This window comes from Paramisgurnus dabryanus, chromosome 16 (assembly GCF_030506205.2).
Source record: "Paramisgurnus dabryanus chromosome 16, PD_genome_1.1, whole genome shotgun sequence".
Taxonomy (NCBI): Eukaryota; Metazoa; Chordata; class Actinopteri; order Cypriniformes; family Cobitidae; genus Paramisgurnus; species Paramisgurnus dabryanus.
Genome location: NC_133352.1, coordinates 13,584,406 through 13,602,157, shown reverse-complemented (window position 1 = coordinate 13,602,157; position 17,752 = coordinate 13,584,406). Strand labels below are relative to the sequence as shown.

The 17,752-nt window shown below is 36.8% G+C and overlaps 1 protein-coding gene across 2 annotated transcripts in view; it reads right to left on the bottom strand.

Moving 5' to 3' along the window:
* Positions 1-17,752, bottom strand: part of gabrb2a (gamma-aminobutyric acid type A receptor subunit beta2a) — a 61,043-nt gene that overhangs the window by 18,243 nt on the left and 25,048 nt on the right. For both annotated transcript variants that reach the window (XM_065266543.2, XM_065266542.2), the window contains exon 4: positions 13,982-14,202. In XM_065266543.2, coding sequence (XP_065122615.1) covers positions 13,982-14,202 — 221 coding nt within the window. The remainder of the gene's footprint in view (positions 1-13,981; positions 14,203-17,752) is intronic.

The window sequence follows — 17,752 nt, the reverse complement described above, 5'->3', positions numbered from 1 at the left end:
ACACATCACCACCTCATGCAAAATATTGATGTTTTTCTTTGTTCAGTCGAGAGGAAATAATGTTTTTTGAGGAAAACATTCCAGGATTTTTCTCATTTTAATGGACTTTAATGGACACCAACATGTAACACTTAACTCATCACTTAACAGTTTTTTTTTAACAGAGTTTCAAAAGACTCTAAACGATTTCAAATTAGGCACGAGGCATCTAGCGAAACGATTGTCATTTTTGACACAAAAATAAAAAATATGCACTTTAAAACCACAACTTCTCGTCTATATCCGGTCCTGTGATGCGCCAGCGCGACCTCACGTAATACGTCATCATGTCAAGAGGTCACGGATGATGTATGCAAAACAAGTGTGTTTACAACTGTTTACAAGTGTGGGGAAAGAGGACCGTTCCGACGTTGTTGTATGTCGATAATACTAATTAATGTCTTTGTGTCTGTTTATTGTTTAAAATGGTCACCAAATGTAACACGTGACCTTTCTATGTCACTACGCAATTACATGAGGTCGTGCTGGCTCGTCACACAGCCGGAGGAAGAAGAGAAGTTGTGGTTTAAAAGTGCATATTTTTAAATATTTTCAAAAATGACAATCGTTTCACAAGATAAGACCCTTATGCCTCATTTGGGATTGTTTATAGTCCTTTGAAACTCTGTTGAAAAAGACTGTTAAGTAGAGCTGAAGATCTTTGCCCGAACCCGACGGGACCCGTCAGGACCCGACGGGCTCGGGCGGGTTCGGGCTTCCTTTCTAACATTTTACACGGGCTCGGGGCGGGCTCGGGCTTGCGCTCCGGCTTTGTGAGGTAAATGGGCGGTCAAGTTCAATCAGTAGCGCAGGATCGCGCTGAATTCATTTACAGTGGATTGGATTTAATGATTTTCCTCATCAAAAACATGTAGCCTAATCTTGGTGAGTAGGTTTTTCAATGTATAACTTAATATGAATCGAGTCTTAAATACATAATTTAGACAGAGGATATAGACTAATGTTGGCAGTAATGGAGAGAAGTGCCGACGCAAATCCCGCAGAGCCTTTCTCTTAATTTCGTTATTGCCAAATACCCATCTTAATTCAGAATGTATTATCTTAATTTAATTCGTTAAGAAATAATAATTTTATTGGCATATTTATAGTGTATTGCAAAAGCCTATTTAGAATGAGATGTTACAATGTTACAGATGACTTATTTTATTTCTTTGTTTGAACTTCCAAGTGGCGTGTAGATTATTAGTCATGAATAAATAATGTTAAAACCTGTGTAAATTCTCATTCTTGACAAAAGCTGTGTGTGTGCGCACATTTAAATAATGTCGGGCTGTAAATGGGTTCGGGCTTTTAAATAGCTGTCAATCTAAATGTACGTTCGGGTTCGGGCTGCATTCTGTCGGGCTCCGGACATTTCGGGCCTAACTTTTAAGGCCCGATTACAGCTTTACTGTTAAGTGTTGAGTTAAGAGTTGGGGTCCATTAAAGTCCATTAAAAATGAGAAAAATCCTGGATTGTTTTCCTCAAAAACATAATTTCTTCACAACTGAACAAAGAAAGACATCAACATTTTGGATGACATGGTGGTGAGTAAATTATTTGGATTTTTTTTAAGAAAATGGACTAATCCTTTAAGACGCAAAATTTATGAAAGTAGAGTATTTAAATGAATCATGCAATGTGATTAACTTAGGTTTGCGCTAGTCAAATTACTTGTATTATATTTAACGCTCAAAAAAAGTTTTTAAAAATGATTCATTGGATTAACTCAATAAAATTGTGGGCAGGATTTCCATCCAATATGAATGTGTACCCCTAACTCATAAAAAACTGCTTTACACAATTAAAATATATTGAGTTGGTCCAACTCAATTTAAAGTAAATGGCAATACTCAATTAGTTGCCTCAACTCAATTTAGTGTAGTCTGAATAACTCAATTTAGCGTATTTTGAATAACTCAATGTAGTGTAGTCTGAAGAACTCAATTCTGTAATTTTATATATAACATTTTTATATCATACTAATTAGCATAAGCACATGTTAGCATGCTTATAATACTTTGGATGAGCATTTGAGAAGAGACTGATCTCCAAACAGGCATAAACACTGTTAATGCTCATTGAGAGAAATATGTCACATCCACAACCTAACCACAAGCGCCACTCTTCTGCACGATGGTAACCAAACAATTTGAAAAAATATAACACAAACGCTTCTAAATCAATAAGATAAACGGACATTTAACACTATTAAGTCTTTCTCTTTACCTAAAAATGCATAAAATAACACTTAATTAAAAAAATTACTCTCCAAAAGCAGTTGCATGCAAAGCATGCTGGGAAATTCTTTTTCCAGCACCAAAATCAAACTAATTGTGTTAACGCAATTAAAAAGAAATCAATAAATGATTGTACATATTTATTTTGTGTTATAGTAATTAAATATATATACTTATTGCTCTTAATGAGGTATTTTACATTTATTGAACACAATTTTAATGTGTCATGTCTAAGAAGGCCTTGAATAATTTTTTTGAGTGTATATAATTGGGTCCCCAGTACTTCTATCAACCTAGAAAATGGTAAAGAGAACAACCCAGTAACTTAGTTTTGGTAAACCATTCACTGCAAGCATGTGAAAAAATAGATCATTGAAATTTGGCTCCCTTGTGATGTCAGAAGGGGATAACACCGCCCCTTAATCTGCACTATCCAACCACAACACTGCCATTTAGTGCAGAGATCAGCTCATTTAAAAGGACACACCCAAAACGGCACATTTTTGCTCACACCTAAAAAAGTGGCCATTTTAATATAATAAATGATCTATATTGTATTTTGAGCTAGAACTTTATATACATACTCTGGAGAAACCAAAGATTTATTTGACATCTAAAAAAGTCTTGAACATGCGCCTTGTCAGTTAATCAACCACAGAAATTTTCACTCCCATCTGCACTTTCTTAGAATTGCGCTTTCAAGCTAATTTGCCCTGTTTTATAAATCTGGCTCATAGACATAGAATGTAACAGACGTCCATGAAGTGCATGTGGTTTGTTAAAATGACAACGGGATGTCTGCTTATCCACATTAATCTAACTATCTAACTCAATTTGAAAACCTTTCACTCTTATAAAGTTCACCCAAAAATGAAAGTTCTGTCATCATTTTCTCACTGTCATGTTGTTACAAACCTGTATACATTTCTTTCTTCTGATCACAAAAAAAGATATTTTGAGGAATGTTTGTAACCAAACCGATCAAGGGACCCATTGACTTCCATAGTAGGAAAAAAGAATACTATGGAAGTCAATGGGGCCTCTAATCGGAAAAAAAATATACAGGTTTTTAACAACATGAGATTGAGTAAATGATGACAGAATTTTTGGGTGAACTATCCCTTTAAACAAACAGCTTTAGTTGTGGGTAAGTTTATTATTTTTGCAGATGCAAAAATTGTCCTAAACAAATTATACATATACATAGCTTTCAATATTATGTTAAAACAACATATTTGTTCATTACAATCATTTATTTAATCAGTAATTGCAATGGTTTTCACTGTTTAAAATGTTAATATGTTGACAGTTTTTACAGCATAAGCCCTATTTCTTTATTTGTTTAAACCTTTGTAGTCATAAATCAGCATGCCAAAAACACTGATACTCCTGAGATTCCTACTTCACTATCCCACAACCGCAATTCCACAGGAAGCTCTGGAAGTACTGGGAGCTCTGGGAAATCAGAAAATTAGGCCAAGATGGCAGAGGTAAAAATAACCAGCTATTTATAGGTCACTACATCATCAGCAATAGTCTCAGTGCATTTTGGTGTCTAAGAGATGAATAGATTAGGAAGTGGTTGGCCTCTATAGATGATTAGGTTTGGTATTAGGGATGTACCGGAAGAAAAATTCTTGGCTGAGGCCAAAACCCAATAAAAAGAAACACTCAGCCGAAGGCAGAATACTTGAACAGCCGAACAAGTTTTTATTTTTTCAATTATTTTGACAATTTTCTTACCACTGCATAAGTTAAATGTTCAGAATGTGCTTTTTTACTATAATTATTTCACATAATTTAACAATGAAACAACTTTTGTAACCATCCAGCAGACATTTAGGGCCTTTTTACACCTGATCACCTTATGCGTTTCTCTAATCGGATACCTATCTGACATCCGGCCATATAAACACGTCTTGGCTAAATGCATATTACTTCGATCTTCTATTACCGCTCAAAGTGCAAATACACTATTCATTACTCTGGCTTAAGAAACGTACAGTAACGTCCAGTATGAGCTGCGTGCCCAGTACAGGGCACCAGCAGAGTGAGATGACACGATGATTGACAGGACCACAACAGAGGAAAAAGCTTTAATAAATGTTTTATTTCTTTGTTTAGTATAAGCGAGTTTGCCATTGTAAGATTTATTTGGTTCTAGAAAGTTTTTTTGAGACACTTCTTCTGTGATATGAGATGCAGCGTTAAAGAGTCTCTCGCTCTCCGTGCTTGTGCATTAGGTAGTTGGCAGCTAGACAACTACTGTACCTAAGATCATAATCCCTGTGCTTTTTTTCTTTATGTTGTTCAAGGTGGTTTGATTTTAAATGATAAATTAAACTTGTAGTGCTGTATGTTTTTGCATCTTTTTTCGAAAACTCTAAAATGCTTTGGGCCCTATTTTAACGATCTGAAACGCAAGTGCGAAGCGCAAAGCGCAAGTGACTTTGTGGGCGGATCTTGGGCGCTGTTGCTATTTTCCCGGCGTGAGAAATAACTCTTGCGCCAGGCGCAAATCAATAAGGGGTTGGTCTGAAGTAGGTTCATTATTCATAGGTGTGGTTTGGGCGTAACGTCAAATAAACCAATCAGAACGTCATCCAACATTCCTTTTAAACGCAAGGGCGCAAGTTCCATGGCGGGTTGCTATTATTATGACGGATTTACCAGGCGTACGCCAGGAGCGGTTCACAGCCGAGGAGACCAACGTTCTTGTAAGAGCAATCAAAGGAAGAGAAGATGTTTTGTATGGGGATGGGAGAAACCCGCCCAAATCAGTGTCGGTTAAACAGGTGTGGGAGGATCCAGATTAAAAAATTGTGCATTGATATAATGTCAAACCAAATGAAGTTGGTTTTCCCTGTAGTCACAGAATGCCGAGCAACGTTTTTTTAATTCTGGACACAAATTCGGACTAGACGTCAGCTTTGGGGAAAGACAACGTTATGTGTAACAATAACTTTTAGGCATTTATCAGATGCTAAAAAAATGTATTCATTTTTAGTTTTTGTCACTCAAAGCAATTGTACCGCATCATATTTACTGTAGGAAAATACTGCTGCTTAAATCATATAGACTAACTTTATGATCGTCTGGAAAGAGCTGCACATCCATACATCACAAATGGCTATTTTAACATTGCTAACCCTTTTTAGACCTTATTTCTGCCCCCACCACCCCACCATTTTTATCATACTCTCTCACTTTCTATCTCTAATTTTGTCTTCCTCATCCTTCTGCATGCAATCTGCTGCTTACTGCTTGATTTGTATCCGTTTGAAGAGGGCTTGGCTTGATATATTAAGTGCAAAAGGAAGCCAGTCCTGACCCTCACCGGTTTAGTGCGCTTAATGCCTCCGGCAGCTTGTATCCGACTGAAAAGGGGGCTGAGAAATAAAAGTCAGAGATGTTTACTCTCAAGCGCTGTTAAACTTTCCTGAACTGACCTCCCCAACACCACGGCCTTCTCCTTCACACATGGCTATCTATTCAAATTCAAACACGCACGCTAGACTTCATCAGTTTGGTTAAAAGTACCTGGCTCAGTAGGGTCTAGTCCAAGCTCACTTTCTCTATTAGTGTGTAAACAATCCAAATGCTTCACAACTACACTGACATCGACGGATCAAAATGCAAAGTCATTATGAATGCTTGGCCTCCACAAGCCAGTTATCCGTGTGACACCTCCTGTTTAAAAGACACCATTTATCCATCCATCAGAGTCTGGCAGCAATGTTACGGTTCTCCCGTGCGTTGGACAGGTTTGTGGTAAGGTTGGGTACAGACCCCCGGGCACAATGTGTACCTTTATTCTAAATGACCTTGTTTACGGAGGCTGGTGCTGCAACACATCATGCAGTGGTTTTGACTACATTACATTATGAGGGATGGAAAGAGCAACCATTAAAATGTTGCAGTGAATCACAGTAAAGGATTTTGCATTTACTGTTTGTGGTTTTGTTTAAAGTGCAGCACAGCGTGTGGAGAATGAAATATAAACAAATTTGACAGAGACATCAAATTGATAGGTTTAAAAATCAGGATAAAATGATATTATTACCAATACTGTGACATAAACGTGATATTCAACAAAGAGAAAATGCAGGGCTGGTTTTAACCTTGCTGTTGACCCTGCAAAGTCATTATTGACAGAATCTAGAGTAAGACATTTTACAGCCAATTCAGCTATTTCCCTTTCAGTGGTGTCTATTTGATTTAAGATGGTATTTACCCACAATCTACACGAAAAGATGGCACAGCAATGTGTGATTAAACAAAATAAATGAATGTCTGCTATTAATAGAAGCTTGGGCACACCAGAGCTGCCCTGTCCTTAGACATCTGACAAAACCTCACCATCCAACTGCACATAATGTAGCCAGCCATTCTGCAAATGAGAATTAATGAACGTTTCCTCATTTTATTGTTTGGCTCATTTACAGCCCATCTACTGTAAATGAGATGTAAATGGAACACCTCTTCTTTTCTCAGTCACTAAGTGAAGTAATTTAGACTTGCTTAAATCGATCTATCTCTTATATGAGTCAAGTGCATTTAGACTGAAGTAACCTTATGCACGGGAACTTTCCTTAATTGGACCCAGTACACAGACTTGCTGCATTCCTCATAATGTGCGTTTATTGAGTTATCCTCTAAAATGCTGTGAAAGCGTCACATGGCAACACAATAACTTCTTCGCTTCATCATTGTGAACACAAAAAAATCAATGAGAGTCCATTTGAAACTGGTCTCAAATTCAGACAGCACGTCTACAGGCCGCCTACAGGCCGCTAGATGATTGCATGATGCAAACTGCACACGATACCAGAAAGCAATTTCTTGATCTGGCAAGCTTTAATTTGATTAACTGGCTTCACACTCATTGCATAACTAAAAGCACACGTTTTCTATCAGTTCAAATTTATCTAAATACAAACAAACTCAATTCTATAGGCCCTGTTTAAACTCTTTCCCTGACAGCATTTTAGCAAATTTCACAAAAGTTAATGTTTTTTAAGTTGGCTAAGAGAGGGAATATGGAATGCCCTAAAACACATCATTGAGTACGCATACATGCACAGAATAAGCGGATAACTTTCACAAATCTGCTTATTATAGAAAACTGTTTTAACTCCCATAAAATTGTATAAAATCGTACCTATTAAATAATATATCCTCTATAGGATCAGCCAGCCATGTTTGGATCTCTCCCATGGGTTTTTTTCTCTCCTAGGACTTTCCCCCAGGGAAACTTTTTCTCCTAGGGTTTTTTAACCCCTGGGGAGTCTGCTGACATTGGCCTAACTTAGCACCCTCTTATATACGTTACATATTATTACTACACCCGCTAGTACAGTTCATCTTAGCCGCTGTATTCTGCTGCTTATGTTTACGATTTTTCTGTGTTTTCTCCTGCATCTATTAATGTAAAACAATTAAACAATTGTGAATAGCGCTTTATAAATAAATTTTTATTGAACTGTGTTAACATGGGACTTACACCATTTTTCCGCAATAAAAGAAAACCGATTTACATGTTTACATGAACCCACACGTTATCAGTTTATTAAGCGTAATTGGCGTAAGACTGTGCATGTAAACGCACTCATTGGCAGGGATAACTCATCAATGGCGGGGGAAGAGTAAAGATGCGTTGGGTCGATCGTATTACAAGTGGACGACACTAAATACAGGTATAAACAGGATGGAAAACATTTTGACCTCATCTACTGTCGACCACATTTAGAGGTAGTCGAAAATGCATTCGCATTTGAAAACACATGTGTTTGAACAGCCACAAAAAAATGCCTATTCTCCGCCTATCGATCTAACGTGTAATGTACCAAGCACAATTTTTTTACATTCGACCTACTGCAGTGTTCGGCACAGTCTTCAGACTAGCATTGATAAAACAAATGTGGCTTCTCTACGCCTCTTTTACTTCTGTTTCATTTTGCGAGCATGTAAAAGTTGCGTGAGCTTATTTCATCAATTGCTCTGAAATATCTGAGAAAGCTCTCACATATATGCACAAAACATTGTGTAGCATGATACTAACAACCAGGGGCAATTTTGGGCCCTATGAAAGAATATGAGGTTGGGCCCACTACACACCCATTTAGAAGTGTATGTCTGCAATATTAATGTCACAGTATGCAATTTCGGACACAGCATATGAGTACGTTAGCATACACGGTTGTAGTTAGCAAAAAGGCCACTAGCCGCTGGACAAAAATAACTGTAACGTATCAGTAACAGCAGGGGCGTAGCACAAGGTCCCGGGCTCTATGCATAGGCAGTCCTGATGCCCCCCCCCCATTTTTCCATTTTAGAATTTAACCAAACAAGCGTATTATTGCTTATTTTAAATATTATAGCATATTCATTTAAAATTAAACATGTTTCAAATTAGGCTATTATAACGTTTTTTTTATGCAAACAGCATTGTTAGTATACAGTTTATTTATTTAGCCTTTCGCCTCAAATTGCATGTAGTCTATAACCAAATTAGCAAGGGGTGGGACCGTAAGACTTTAGTTTTTTATACAGTTATTCAGCCAATTCACTAACTTTACATTTCATCTGACATTTATTATGAAATTTAATTAGGAAATGAAAATATTCAGGTAAAATAAAATATATTCCAGACTTTTCAAGGGCCCCCTCTCCCCTTGGGGCCCTGGTAATCAATACTTGGTAACAGTAACCTATTGAATATTGAATTGAATCAGGTAGCGGTTGGCTATAATTGAGGCTAACATTACATCAAAAGGAAGCTCTGTGAATGAATTATATATATATATATGTATATATACTGTAGCAACTGTCAGCCCATTTTCTCTCTCTTTCTCTGACCTCTGTAGCTTCTCTTTTAGTTTCCTCTGAGAAGTAAATTTGAGTTTTTATTTTAAGTTTGTGTTTGCCTAGAATGCAAGTAAATGCTTCTTTAAGAGCTTTTATATTTGACAGAAACCCGCAAAATAACAGGGAATGAGGAAATGTTCATGTATATTTACAGCTGGTCTATTCGCACTGGATTAGTATTACCTGAAGTTATTTCTTCGGAGGTAAGGGACTAAAATCACTGAGAAGCTCTGATAAAAATTGCTTTACCCCACCTCCCTGTGTAAAACTAATCTTGTCCGAATCGAAAGGGCAACCTTCAAATACGGAAGTGACTAAACTGCAATTCATCGACCGGCCGCTTGAGGCTGGCTCCAAAAGGGAGTCAATTCCCATAGATGGTGACGCGCGGCCAAGATGGCAGTGGCAGGCAACACCTACTTTAAGCTTCAAAAACGATCTTCACAAACCAATGGGTGACGTCACGGACACTACGTCCATATTTTTTATGGTCTATGGTCCGAATAGTACTGAAGTCATCTCTATTTTGTCAGTTTACCATCTGATCTTACTCAGTGACTGAATGACTGCAGTCTTGACACTACGTAAGACTGGACAAAACCAAGCAGTGAAGGGTGGGGGGGTTGCTGGAAAGGCAGAAACAAGCCATGACTTTGTTTTATTGGTAACTCTTTAGTAAATACATTTATAATTTCTATTACATTTCCACTATTACTGTTACTAATAAAAATGATCACTGAGGGCCCTAAAGTGCGTGGGCCCTTAGAATCATCCTACCTTCCCTCCTTAGTGGCGCCCCTGCATTTCTCCCGCTCGTGTTTTAACACCTCGCCCATAGACCATCCCCTCAAAATAATCAAGACAGAAGCGGTGGAAAGTGGACAAAAGAGGCGAATTAAAACACCAGGTGTGAACGGTAATGTGTCTCTCTCATCCACTTTTGATCCTATCGACCAAAACGCATTTTAATACAAAGTGTAAGTGTGCAAATGGGCAACTCAAAGCAAAAACAAAATGCAATACGGACTTGACTTAATTTGACACAGCTGGGCTTTAAGAAAGTTTTTGAATGCCCCAAATAATGAAATACAATCTAAATAATTCATATATTACATTAAGGCATTTAGACTTACAAAAGTGAGGAAAACAACGTTATATTATATAATAATAATAACGCAAACAGTTATCACGTTAGGCAGAACAAACAAGCACAGGCCACTAAGCTGTAACACATCTTTATAGTTGTATTATGACCCAGAAGTAGTATTAAACCTATTTGATTTTATCTTCCGGGTGGTGTCCACGTTATTGGTTCAAGTCTTTTAGGAGCAGAATAATCAGATCTACCTCCCTGCGCTCAATACTCAAGACTAGGCTCTCACAGACAGTTATTACTGACAGTTATTGCACTGTTATTTGTTTTTTCTCCTGGTAATTGAGGAAGTTCCTTGAGCAGGGTATACCAGAAAAACAAGGACAACACCAATACACCCGTTTCAAATTCCCATAAACCCAGAAATCTTTCTGCCTTGCCTTTAAACACTTCCCATTAGCAGCTTTGTTTCACAACCATCTGCAAAACAGCTAGTACTGGGTGAAATATTTACAGTGATTTTAATTGGGATATAAAATTAAGCAGCAGCGCGAATACAGCAATGATTTTAATATGCTTTTTATTGGGCTATCAAGTTAGACTTGCGTGTGTCATTAAACAAATTTCACAACCCTACCACGACTCATGACTCACGAGCATAAGAGCATTAAGCTTCAGTAGCATTACTGCCATCAAAGTTGGGATTCATTTTCTGGGAATCAGATTAGTAGATTCAAAATGATGATTTAGCTATATGCAAGTGTTTAACGGTAGGGGTGTAACAATACATCGATACGGATTGATGCATCGATTTTATTTCTAATGATATTTCTAATGAAATAATGCATCGATGTAACACATAAAAAATCGATTTGAGAATCCTTTATTTTGACACTCTCCACGTCCTCATTACTTGACGTAACGTTGTTCTACGCATTCCTGCCAAAGTGCACATTTTTGTTTGTTTTCATCTGCTAGTGTCAGTAAGTGAATGCGATGCAGCAACAAAGCGGTTAAAGCAGCGAAAACACAGCGAAAGAGACAGAAGACAGAAGACAAGTTTGTATTTAGCACTTCAGGTGATATTGTCATTATTCAGTCATTCCAGTAAAAACGTGATTATGTGATTGCATGATTCAATGTATAATCAGCCAAAGTCTGCATATTTATGGGGGGGCACATTTTTTAAATACGCCACACTTTCGCCGCATACATTGCAGCTTTCTGCTCGCAAAATATGCGGGGCTTGCATGATTTCATAATCCGCGCATTTTCGTAGCAAAAAGTCATATATGTCTTAGCAGAAAGTTGAAAAATTTAGCATTTACTTCACACATGCACAGCCATGTCCCTTGTTTTCATGGGAATGTTAGGAAGTGACATAATTATGCGACGTGAACATCAATAAAAAGCTGCAAAAGCTGCAAACCGTTTTTGCAAGTTCACTGCAAAAAAATGCATAAATATCCTGCATATTCAATCACATTTTTTTAAGAAAACGTGCCATAAGATCAAGGATCAACAATCACAAAAAACTCCACGTTTTCTGGAAGGACTGATTATTGCACATTTTGGCACAAAATACTTATACTGCCATCATAAGTTTGATTTTATGTGACATTTTGCCCCTCATTATTAATTTTTCTATATTTAAAAAAGGTGTATTTTTGTTAATTTGTTGTTGTAAATGTTTCAATTGGGACAGAGATTGTGCCATTTTCAAAGAGTTTAATTAAATGTTCATGTTATATATATTTTTTTGCATTTGTAACAAAAAATATAATCGCTTAACTATGCACGTTATTTAAAGGAACAGTATGTAAGAAATTTATATCAACAAATCATAAAATGGCCCTGATATGTCACTAGACATTAAGAAATCATTTTCATTTCAAATACTTATATCACTGACAACAGTGGTCTGGCCAGGATATTGTCATTTGAAAAGTGGAGTTGCAGCCCTCAACTGATGTTTATGTTGTCATGTTGTGTATTGGCCATCAGTTGTGTGATTGCAGTACCAGTTTTAGCCACAAGTTTTATGATTGCAATACCAGTTTTGGCCACAATCCTACATACTGTTCCTTTAAAAATATCGATAAATGAATTGAATCGTAATCGCATTGAAGAAGCGTTTGATGTATCGGCAAAAATCGCATCGCTGACAAGAAAATCGGTTTTGTATCAATTCTTAATGAACTGTCCGATCAATCTGATCACGGAATATAGTCACGGAATATTTTGCTCATTTATCTGTGTTGGTTACTCAATTGTTTTTCCTATTTTCTTACCATTGTCGCGTGGGTTTGGGGTTAGAACGACTTTCTGTTACATAAAATGACATCCTAATCCATACACAACTACACTGAAAAAAAATATTCATTCAATTTACTCCATTTTTTTAAGGTAAGTGGTTGCAATCAATTTATTTAAGCTACATTTAAACAAAAAAAAGATTAGTAAAGTAAAATAAAATAAAAAACTTTTGTTTAAATGTAGCTTAAATAAATTGATTGCAACCACTTACCTTATAAAAATTTTGTAAATTTAATGAATCATTTTTTTCAGTGTATAACCCTATTGTCAGGTGACAATTGTTTTAAAACCTGTAAAAAAATGTATTAACCAATAGTTAAAGTGATATCCAAACCCAAATCTAACCCCAAACCCATGCAACAATGGTTTAAAAATAGGAAAACAATTGAGTAACCATTACAATTAACTGACACGGAAAAGAAAGTCTGTGGTACGGACACTGAAAAATGCGGAGATCTGTGACAATGACATGGATAAATGAGCAAAATATTCTGTGACTATATCACGGAATTTTGTGAGATCATGTTGGTCCGATTTACACCCCTATTAAAGGGATAGTTAAGTTCACCAAAAAAATGAAAACTCACAGATGTATATAATTTTTTTCAGTTCCAGATAAAAGATACAATCACCATTCACTGGACCAAAAACACATTCAAAGCTTTGAAAACAGGAAAAAACGGCACCTTTAAATAATTTTTGCAACATTGGTTGTTCGGTTCAGAATCACTTAAAATGAAGAAATGCAATACTTGTTTATCATTTTCTATATTGCCTAGCCCTGAATAAAGTTAAGGCATGCTAATATCACAAAAATGCTCTATTATCTTCCTAATACATGCTCCCAAACTCACACATACACTCGCCCTCAGCCTACGCTGAGTCTTTCATAGGTTTCCATTGTGGAAGCAGCACTCGGGCAGTCCCTGTGGAAATGTTGTACAGATCAGGTCAACACGCTCTCTCGCTTTCCATTTCATGTTGTTTATGTGTGTGTTCAGTGTCTCTTCTGTTATGTAAAATTTGTGTTTGCTTATGTAATCACCAACTTACATAATGAAGTGCTATACATATGATATCTATAGATTTTTCGTAACTTAACCACAGTGCACATTTTTTTCGTTCACTCTTCTAACAAGGAATCTGCTGTCAGGCTTGGGAACAGAACGCACAATATGCCGCCTTGGAATTAGCAACAACAATTTCATCCCTTCTAAACATAGAAACCAACGTTGAGTCATTAACACCGGCATAATGCATCAACAGCAAGAGATAATAAAAACAGGCCTTAACAGCACATCGTGAATGTGTTATGTGGGTGTTTTTTCAAATAGCACCAGTGAATGGACAGAATCATAAGACCCTCTGCTGATGATGAATACAGGTCAGTGTCTGTAACGTCAGTGATAACTTTAAAGGACGTACCTTAATCCGTACAGAACCGTGCCGTCGGGATGCAGTCGTATCATTCGGTTCTTGACCGTGACTCCGTGAACGAACGATTTCTTATCGTTCAGGAAGTAGGTGTCGGGTACCCACAGTTGGTCAGCCACACGGTTATCCAGGGTCAGGTTGAGCGGGATTTCAGAGTAGGATAAGCGTTTGTCTCGCCAGGCTTGCTGGAAATACATGGTCAGGGTGTAGTCCTAAAAATGAAGGGAATATGGGATCGTTAGGAATGCACCTACAGAAAATAAAATGATCCTAAAGGAAAATAATGTGTAGTTTTTTTCTAGCTCACAAGTCGTAAAAAGTTTCAATAGCTGCATTTCCATTACCCTTCAAATTGTGCAAATTGACATTTTGAATTATATACATCCAAATCAAGCCAATTTGGATACCAAATTACCATAAATTGCAAAATATAAGTTTTTACACACACACAAGGTTTTTCAGGCAACAGAAAATGTGTATTTCGCAGAACGGATTATTTAAATTTTCAGGTCACCTGATGTACATACGTCACATAATCAATATTTAAAGAGGTGTATGTACTAAAACCTTCCAGAAACAATTTATTCATGTCTTCTCCCAAGTATAAGAAGCTTTCCTTGCCAAAAATGTTTGGATAACAGTCCTATCTCTTTTAGTTAAAAAATAATCCCTAGTGCTTTTTTTGACATTTTAAGAAAATTGCATGCGTTTTGCGCAAATATGTAATAGAAACGCAGCTTTTGTTAAACTTTTAAGTTTAGTTTAGTTTATTTATTTATAAAGCGCACAAACTACAGTGTGGCGCTGTCCAAGGTGCTGTACAAAGCAATTTTAAGAATTTCATCATAAATACATTTAAAGAAAAGAAAGCAATAACAAATATAAGTAAAAACCTCCCAGACATGTTTTAAAACACTGTCTGTTTGTTAGAGCATCCCATATATCCCAAGAAAGCATTATTGGGTTTAAGGCGAGGCTATCGTTTTGTCTGTCCAAAACAGGTAAAGCTGTGGTCACACTAGACTTTTCATTCCATTGGCTGGGTAGAAAAGTACAAGTCTGGTGAACTCTGACCTGCAAATTCGTATCACAGACTTTCTCTTTACTGAAAAATGGACGAAGCAAAATATCATATTGATGAGCTTCCTGCCCATTTCCCGCAGCAACGTCCGACAAATACTCGCGTGATTAAAGTCTAGTGTGACCGACATTGAACTTTTCATTTCACTGACTTCCATACATAAGCATGCGAGTGTGTTCGACCGGAAAGGCAAGCTTGTGCCAAGTGTTTGCTTTCCCCTGCTATCCAAAGTTCAAGTTTTGGTAAACTCTGACTTGTGAATGTTTATCATGTGAGGACATGTCACCAATACTGTAGGTCAAAGCGGGACTTTTTTTAGGTGGAGTAAAAACTAAATAACAATATCGCTCAATCCTATTTTATACGATGATAATAAAAGTTACCATAACAGTGCAAGCATGTCAGAATCCATGATGTGTGTGTAATGGTACCTTAAAGGGGCACCACAAAAACATATGGCCAAATTAAACAGAGATACTGTGAGAAATGCCAAAGTGTTTATTCCAAAAACAAGTCTAAAATAGTCCAAAAATAGCAAAAAATGTCCAATAAAGAACAAAATATAAGGAAATATATTCAAAAGTCTTCCAAAATAAGTTCAAACCAATGTTACAAAATACCAATTTTAAAACAGGTTCAAAAATCCCAAAAATTAGTAAAGCAAAATACAAAAAAGAACAAAAAATACTAGAAAATACCTGCAGCCTTTCGGCTACACTTCACAGCAGCAGACACAGACCAAAAAAAAAAAACTACTCCAAACACACACATTTATACATGGGGAGGGCAACTCACAGAAAACACTAAACACCATTCCCATAGACATCTGGAAAAATTTATTTGATCACAATAATTAGAATATATAACTTATTTTCCAATACCTTACCAAGTAGTTCACAATATTCTGAACAATAAAAATATCCCAAAAAATTCCATACACTTATTTTACTGGACAATTAATAATAAAAATATCAATACAAAACTCTTTTGTCTTGCTTCTTTGTGTATGTGTAAATGTATGTGTGAATATGTCCATGTTCAAGTCCCAGTTTTCTGTGTGATCATTCTGTGACCGTCACAGTGCGAAAAAACAACACGTATGATATAATATCTGGTTGCTGGAAGGGTCTTAGTATAAATTTGGCATGATGTTAAAAGTCTAGTTTGGAAGCCCTGTCTAAAAATCTTATTTTGTAGTTGCATATGGAGACTTCAAAACTTGTACATAAATACTGCAACACAAGTCTTTAAATCGTTTGATTTTATCTTTGGTTTGGTTTAATTGTTGCTGGCCTAGGAATGAAGAGGGCAGTGTGCTGGTGACAGGCACTTTCCGGCACCATATTTATCTTAATGTGCTTCTACAGCAGGACCTGCGAGGGAACTCTTAAAACCAGCAATCGTCTTTATCCCGAAATATCCCTGCTTGATAAATTCGTACATTTCACTGCAGTGCATATGACAAATAAACAAATTGAAAGTTACTCTCAGGCATAAGAGAACAAACCCCGCTGAGTCAAAGCGAGTGGAAGAAGCAGCTGCGCCCCACACAGTTCAGCATGTTCGCATGCTTCAGCTTGACCAGGCATATACTGAACATTACGCACACAACACACATCGAACATGATGTCACTATTAAATTATGCAACACAACCTGGTCGAGGTAGACAGAAAATTTTATGCAACTAAAAAACAAATTAAAAGAGGTTATTCAATATAAAAAAACATGCATATTGCATAAATTAACCATTTAAATCTGGGCATGAATTGGGTGCGTGGAGTACTGTAGGTTAAGGACCATCTCAACCGCAGGTTTCCCCCAGGAAAAGCAGCCGATGCCTCGGGCAACTCGGTCCCCTCCTGTACACTCTGTATCTCTCTATGAAACTCACTCATTATGTTTCCTTTTGTATACACTTGGGGAATAAGTCTTATACTGTATGTTTGTTACGGACTAAGAATCGATTCATGTAAAATAAGTAAGCCTAACTAAAAAGTGGACGTAAAAGTCTGATGCTTTCTTTTAAATAATGCAAATTAAAGGCTATAAAAAATGCAAAAGTTCCAATAAATATTGCATGCAAACTGTGTTCGTAATCTCACGTGTTCAATCCCAAGGGAGAACACTGACTGATGAAAAACATATAGATTGAGGGAACTGCAAGTCCATTTGGATAAAAGCGTCAGCCGAATGCATGCATGGATGTTTCAAACATTACAATATAATCCAAGTAATCAATAATTGCATTAGTTATCATCATAGTGCTGTATAGTTGAGTGGCAGAGCATTGCATTAGCAGCGGAAAACGTCTTGGGTTCAAACCCAGGGAAGACATCTGACATGATGATGAAAAATGCATACCTTCTAATGCACCGTAAGTCACTTTGGATAAAAGCATGTGCCAAATGCATAAATGTTATTTCATTGTCAGTTTTAGTGGGTTTATGATTCGTTTCTAAAACCCAATTGTGATAATTAATTGCTGTGAGAAGACCTTTAAAAAAAGCAGATTAACATTTTGGAAAAGAGGTTAAATATACATTTTTCCAAGCAGAATGCTGATGCCAAGCTACAGAATGTGAAACACCTGGACCTGGAACTTTCCTCTTGGCTTCAGTGCCAAATGTGAGCATAATTACTATGGTCACAGATGGTAGCAGATGCCTCTTCGGGCTCTGTT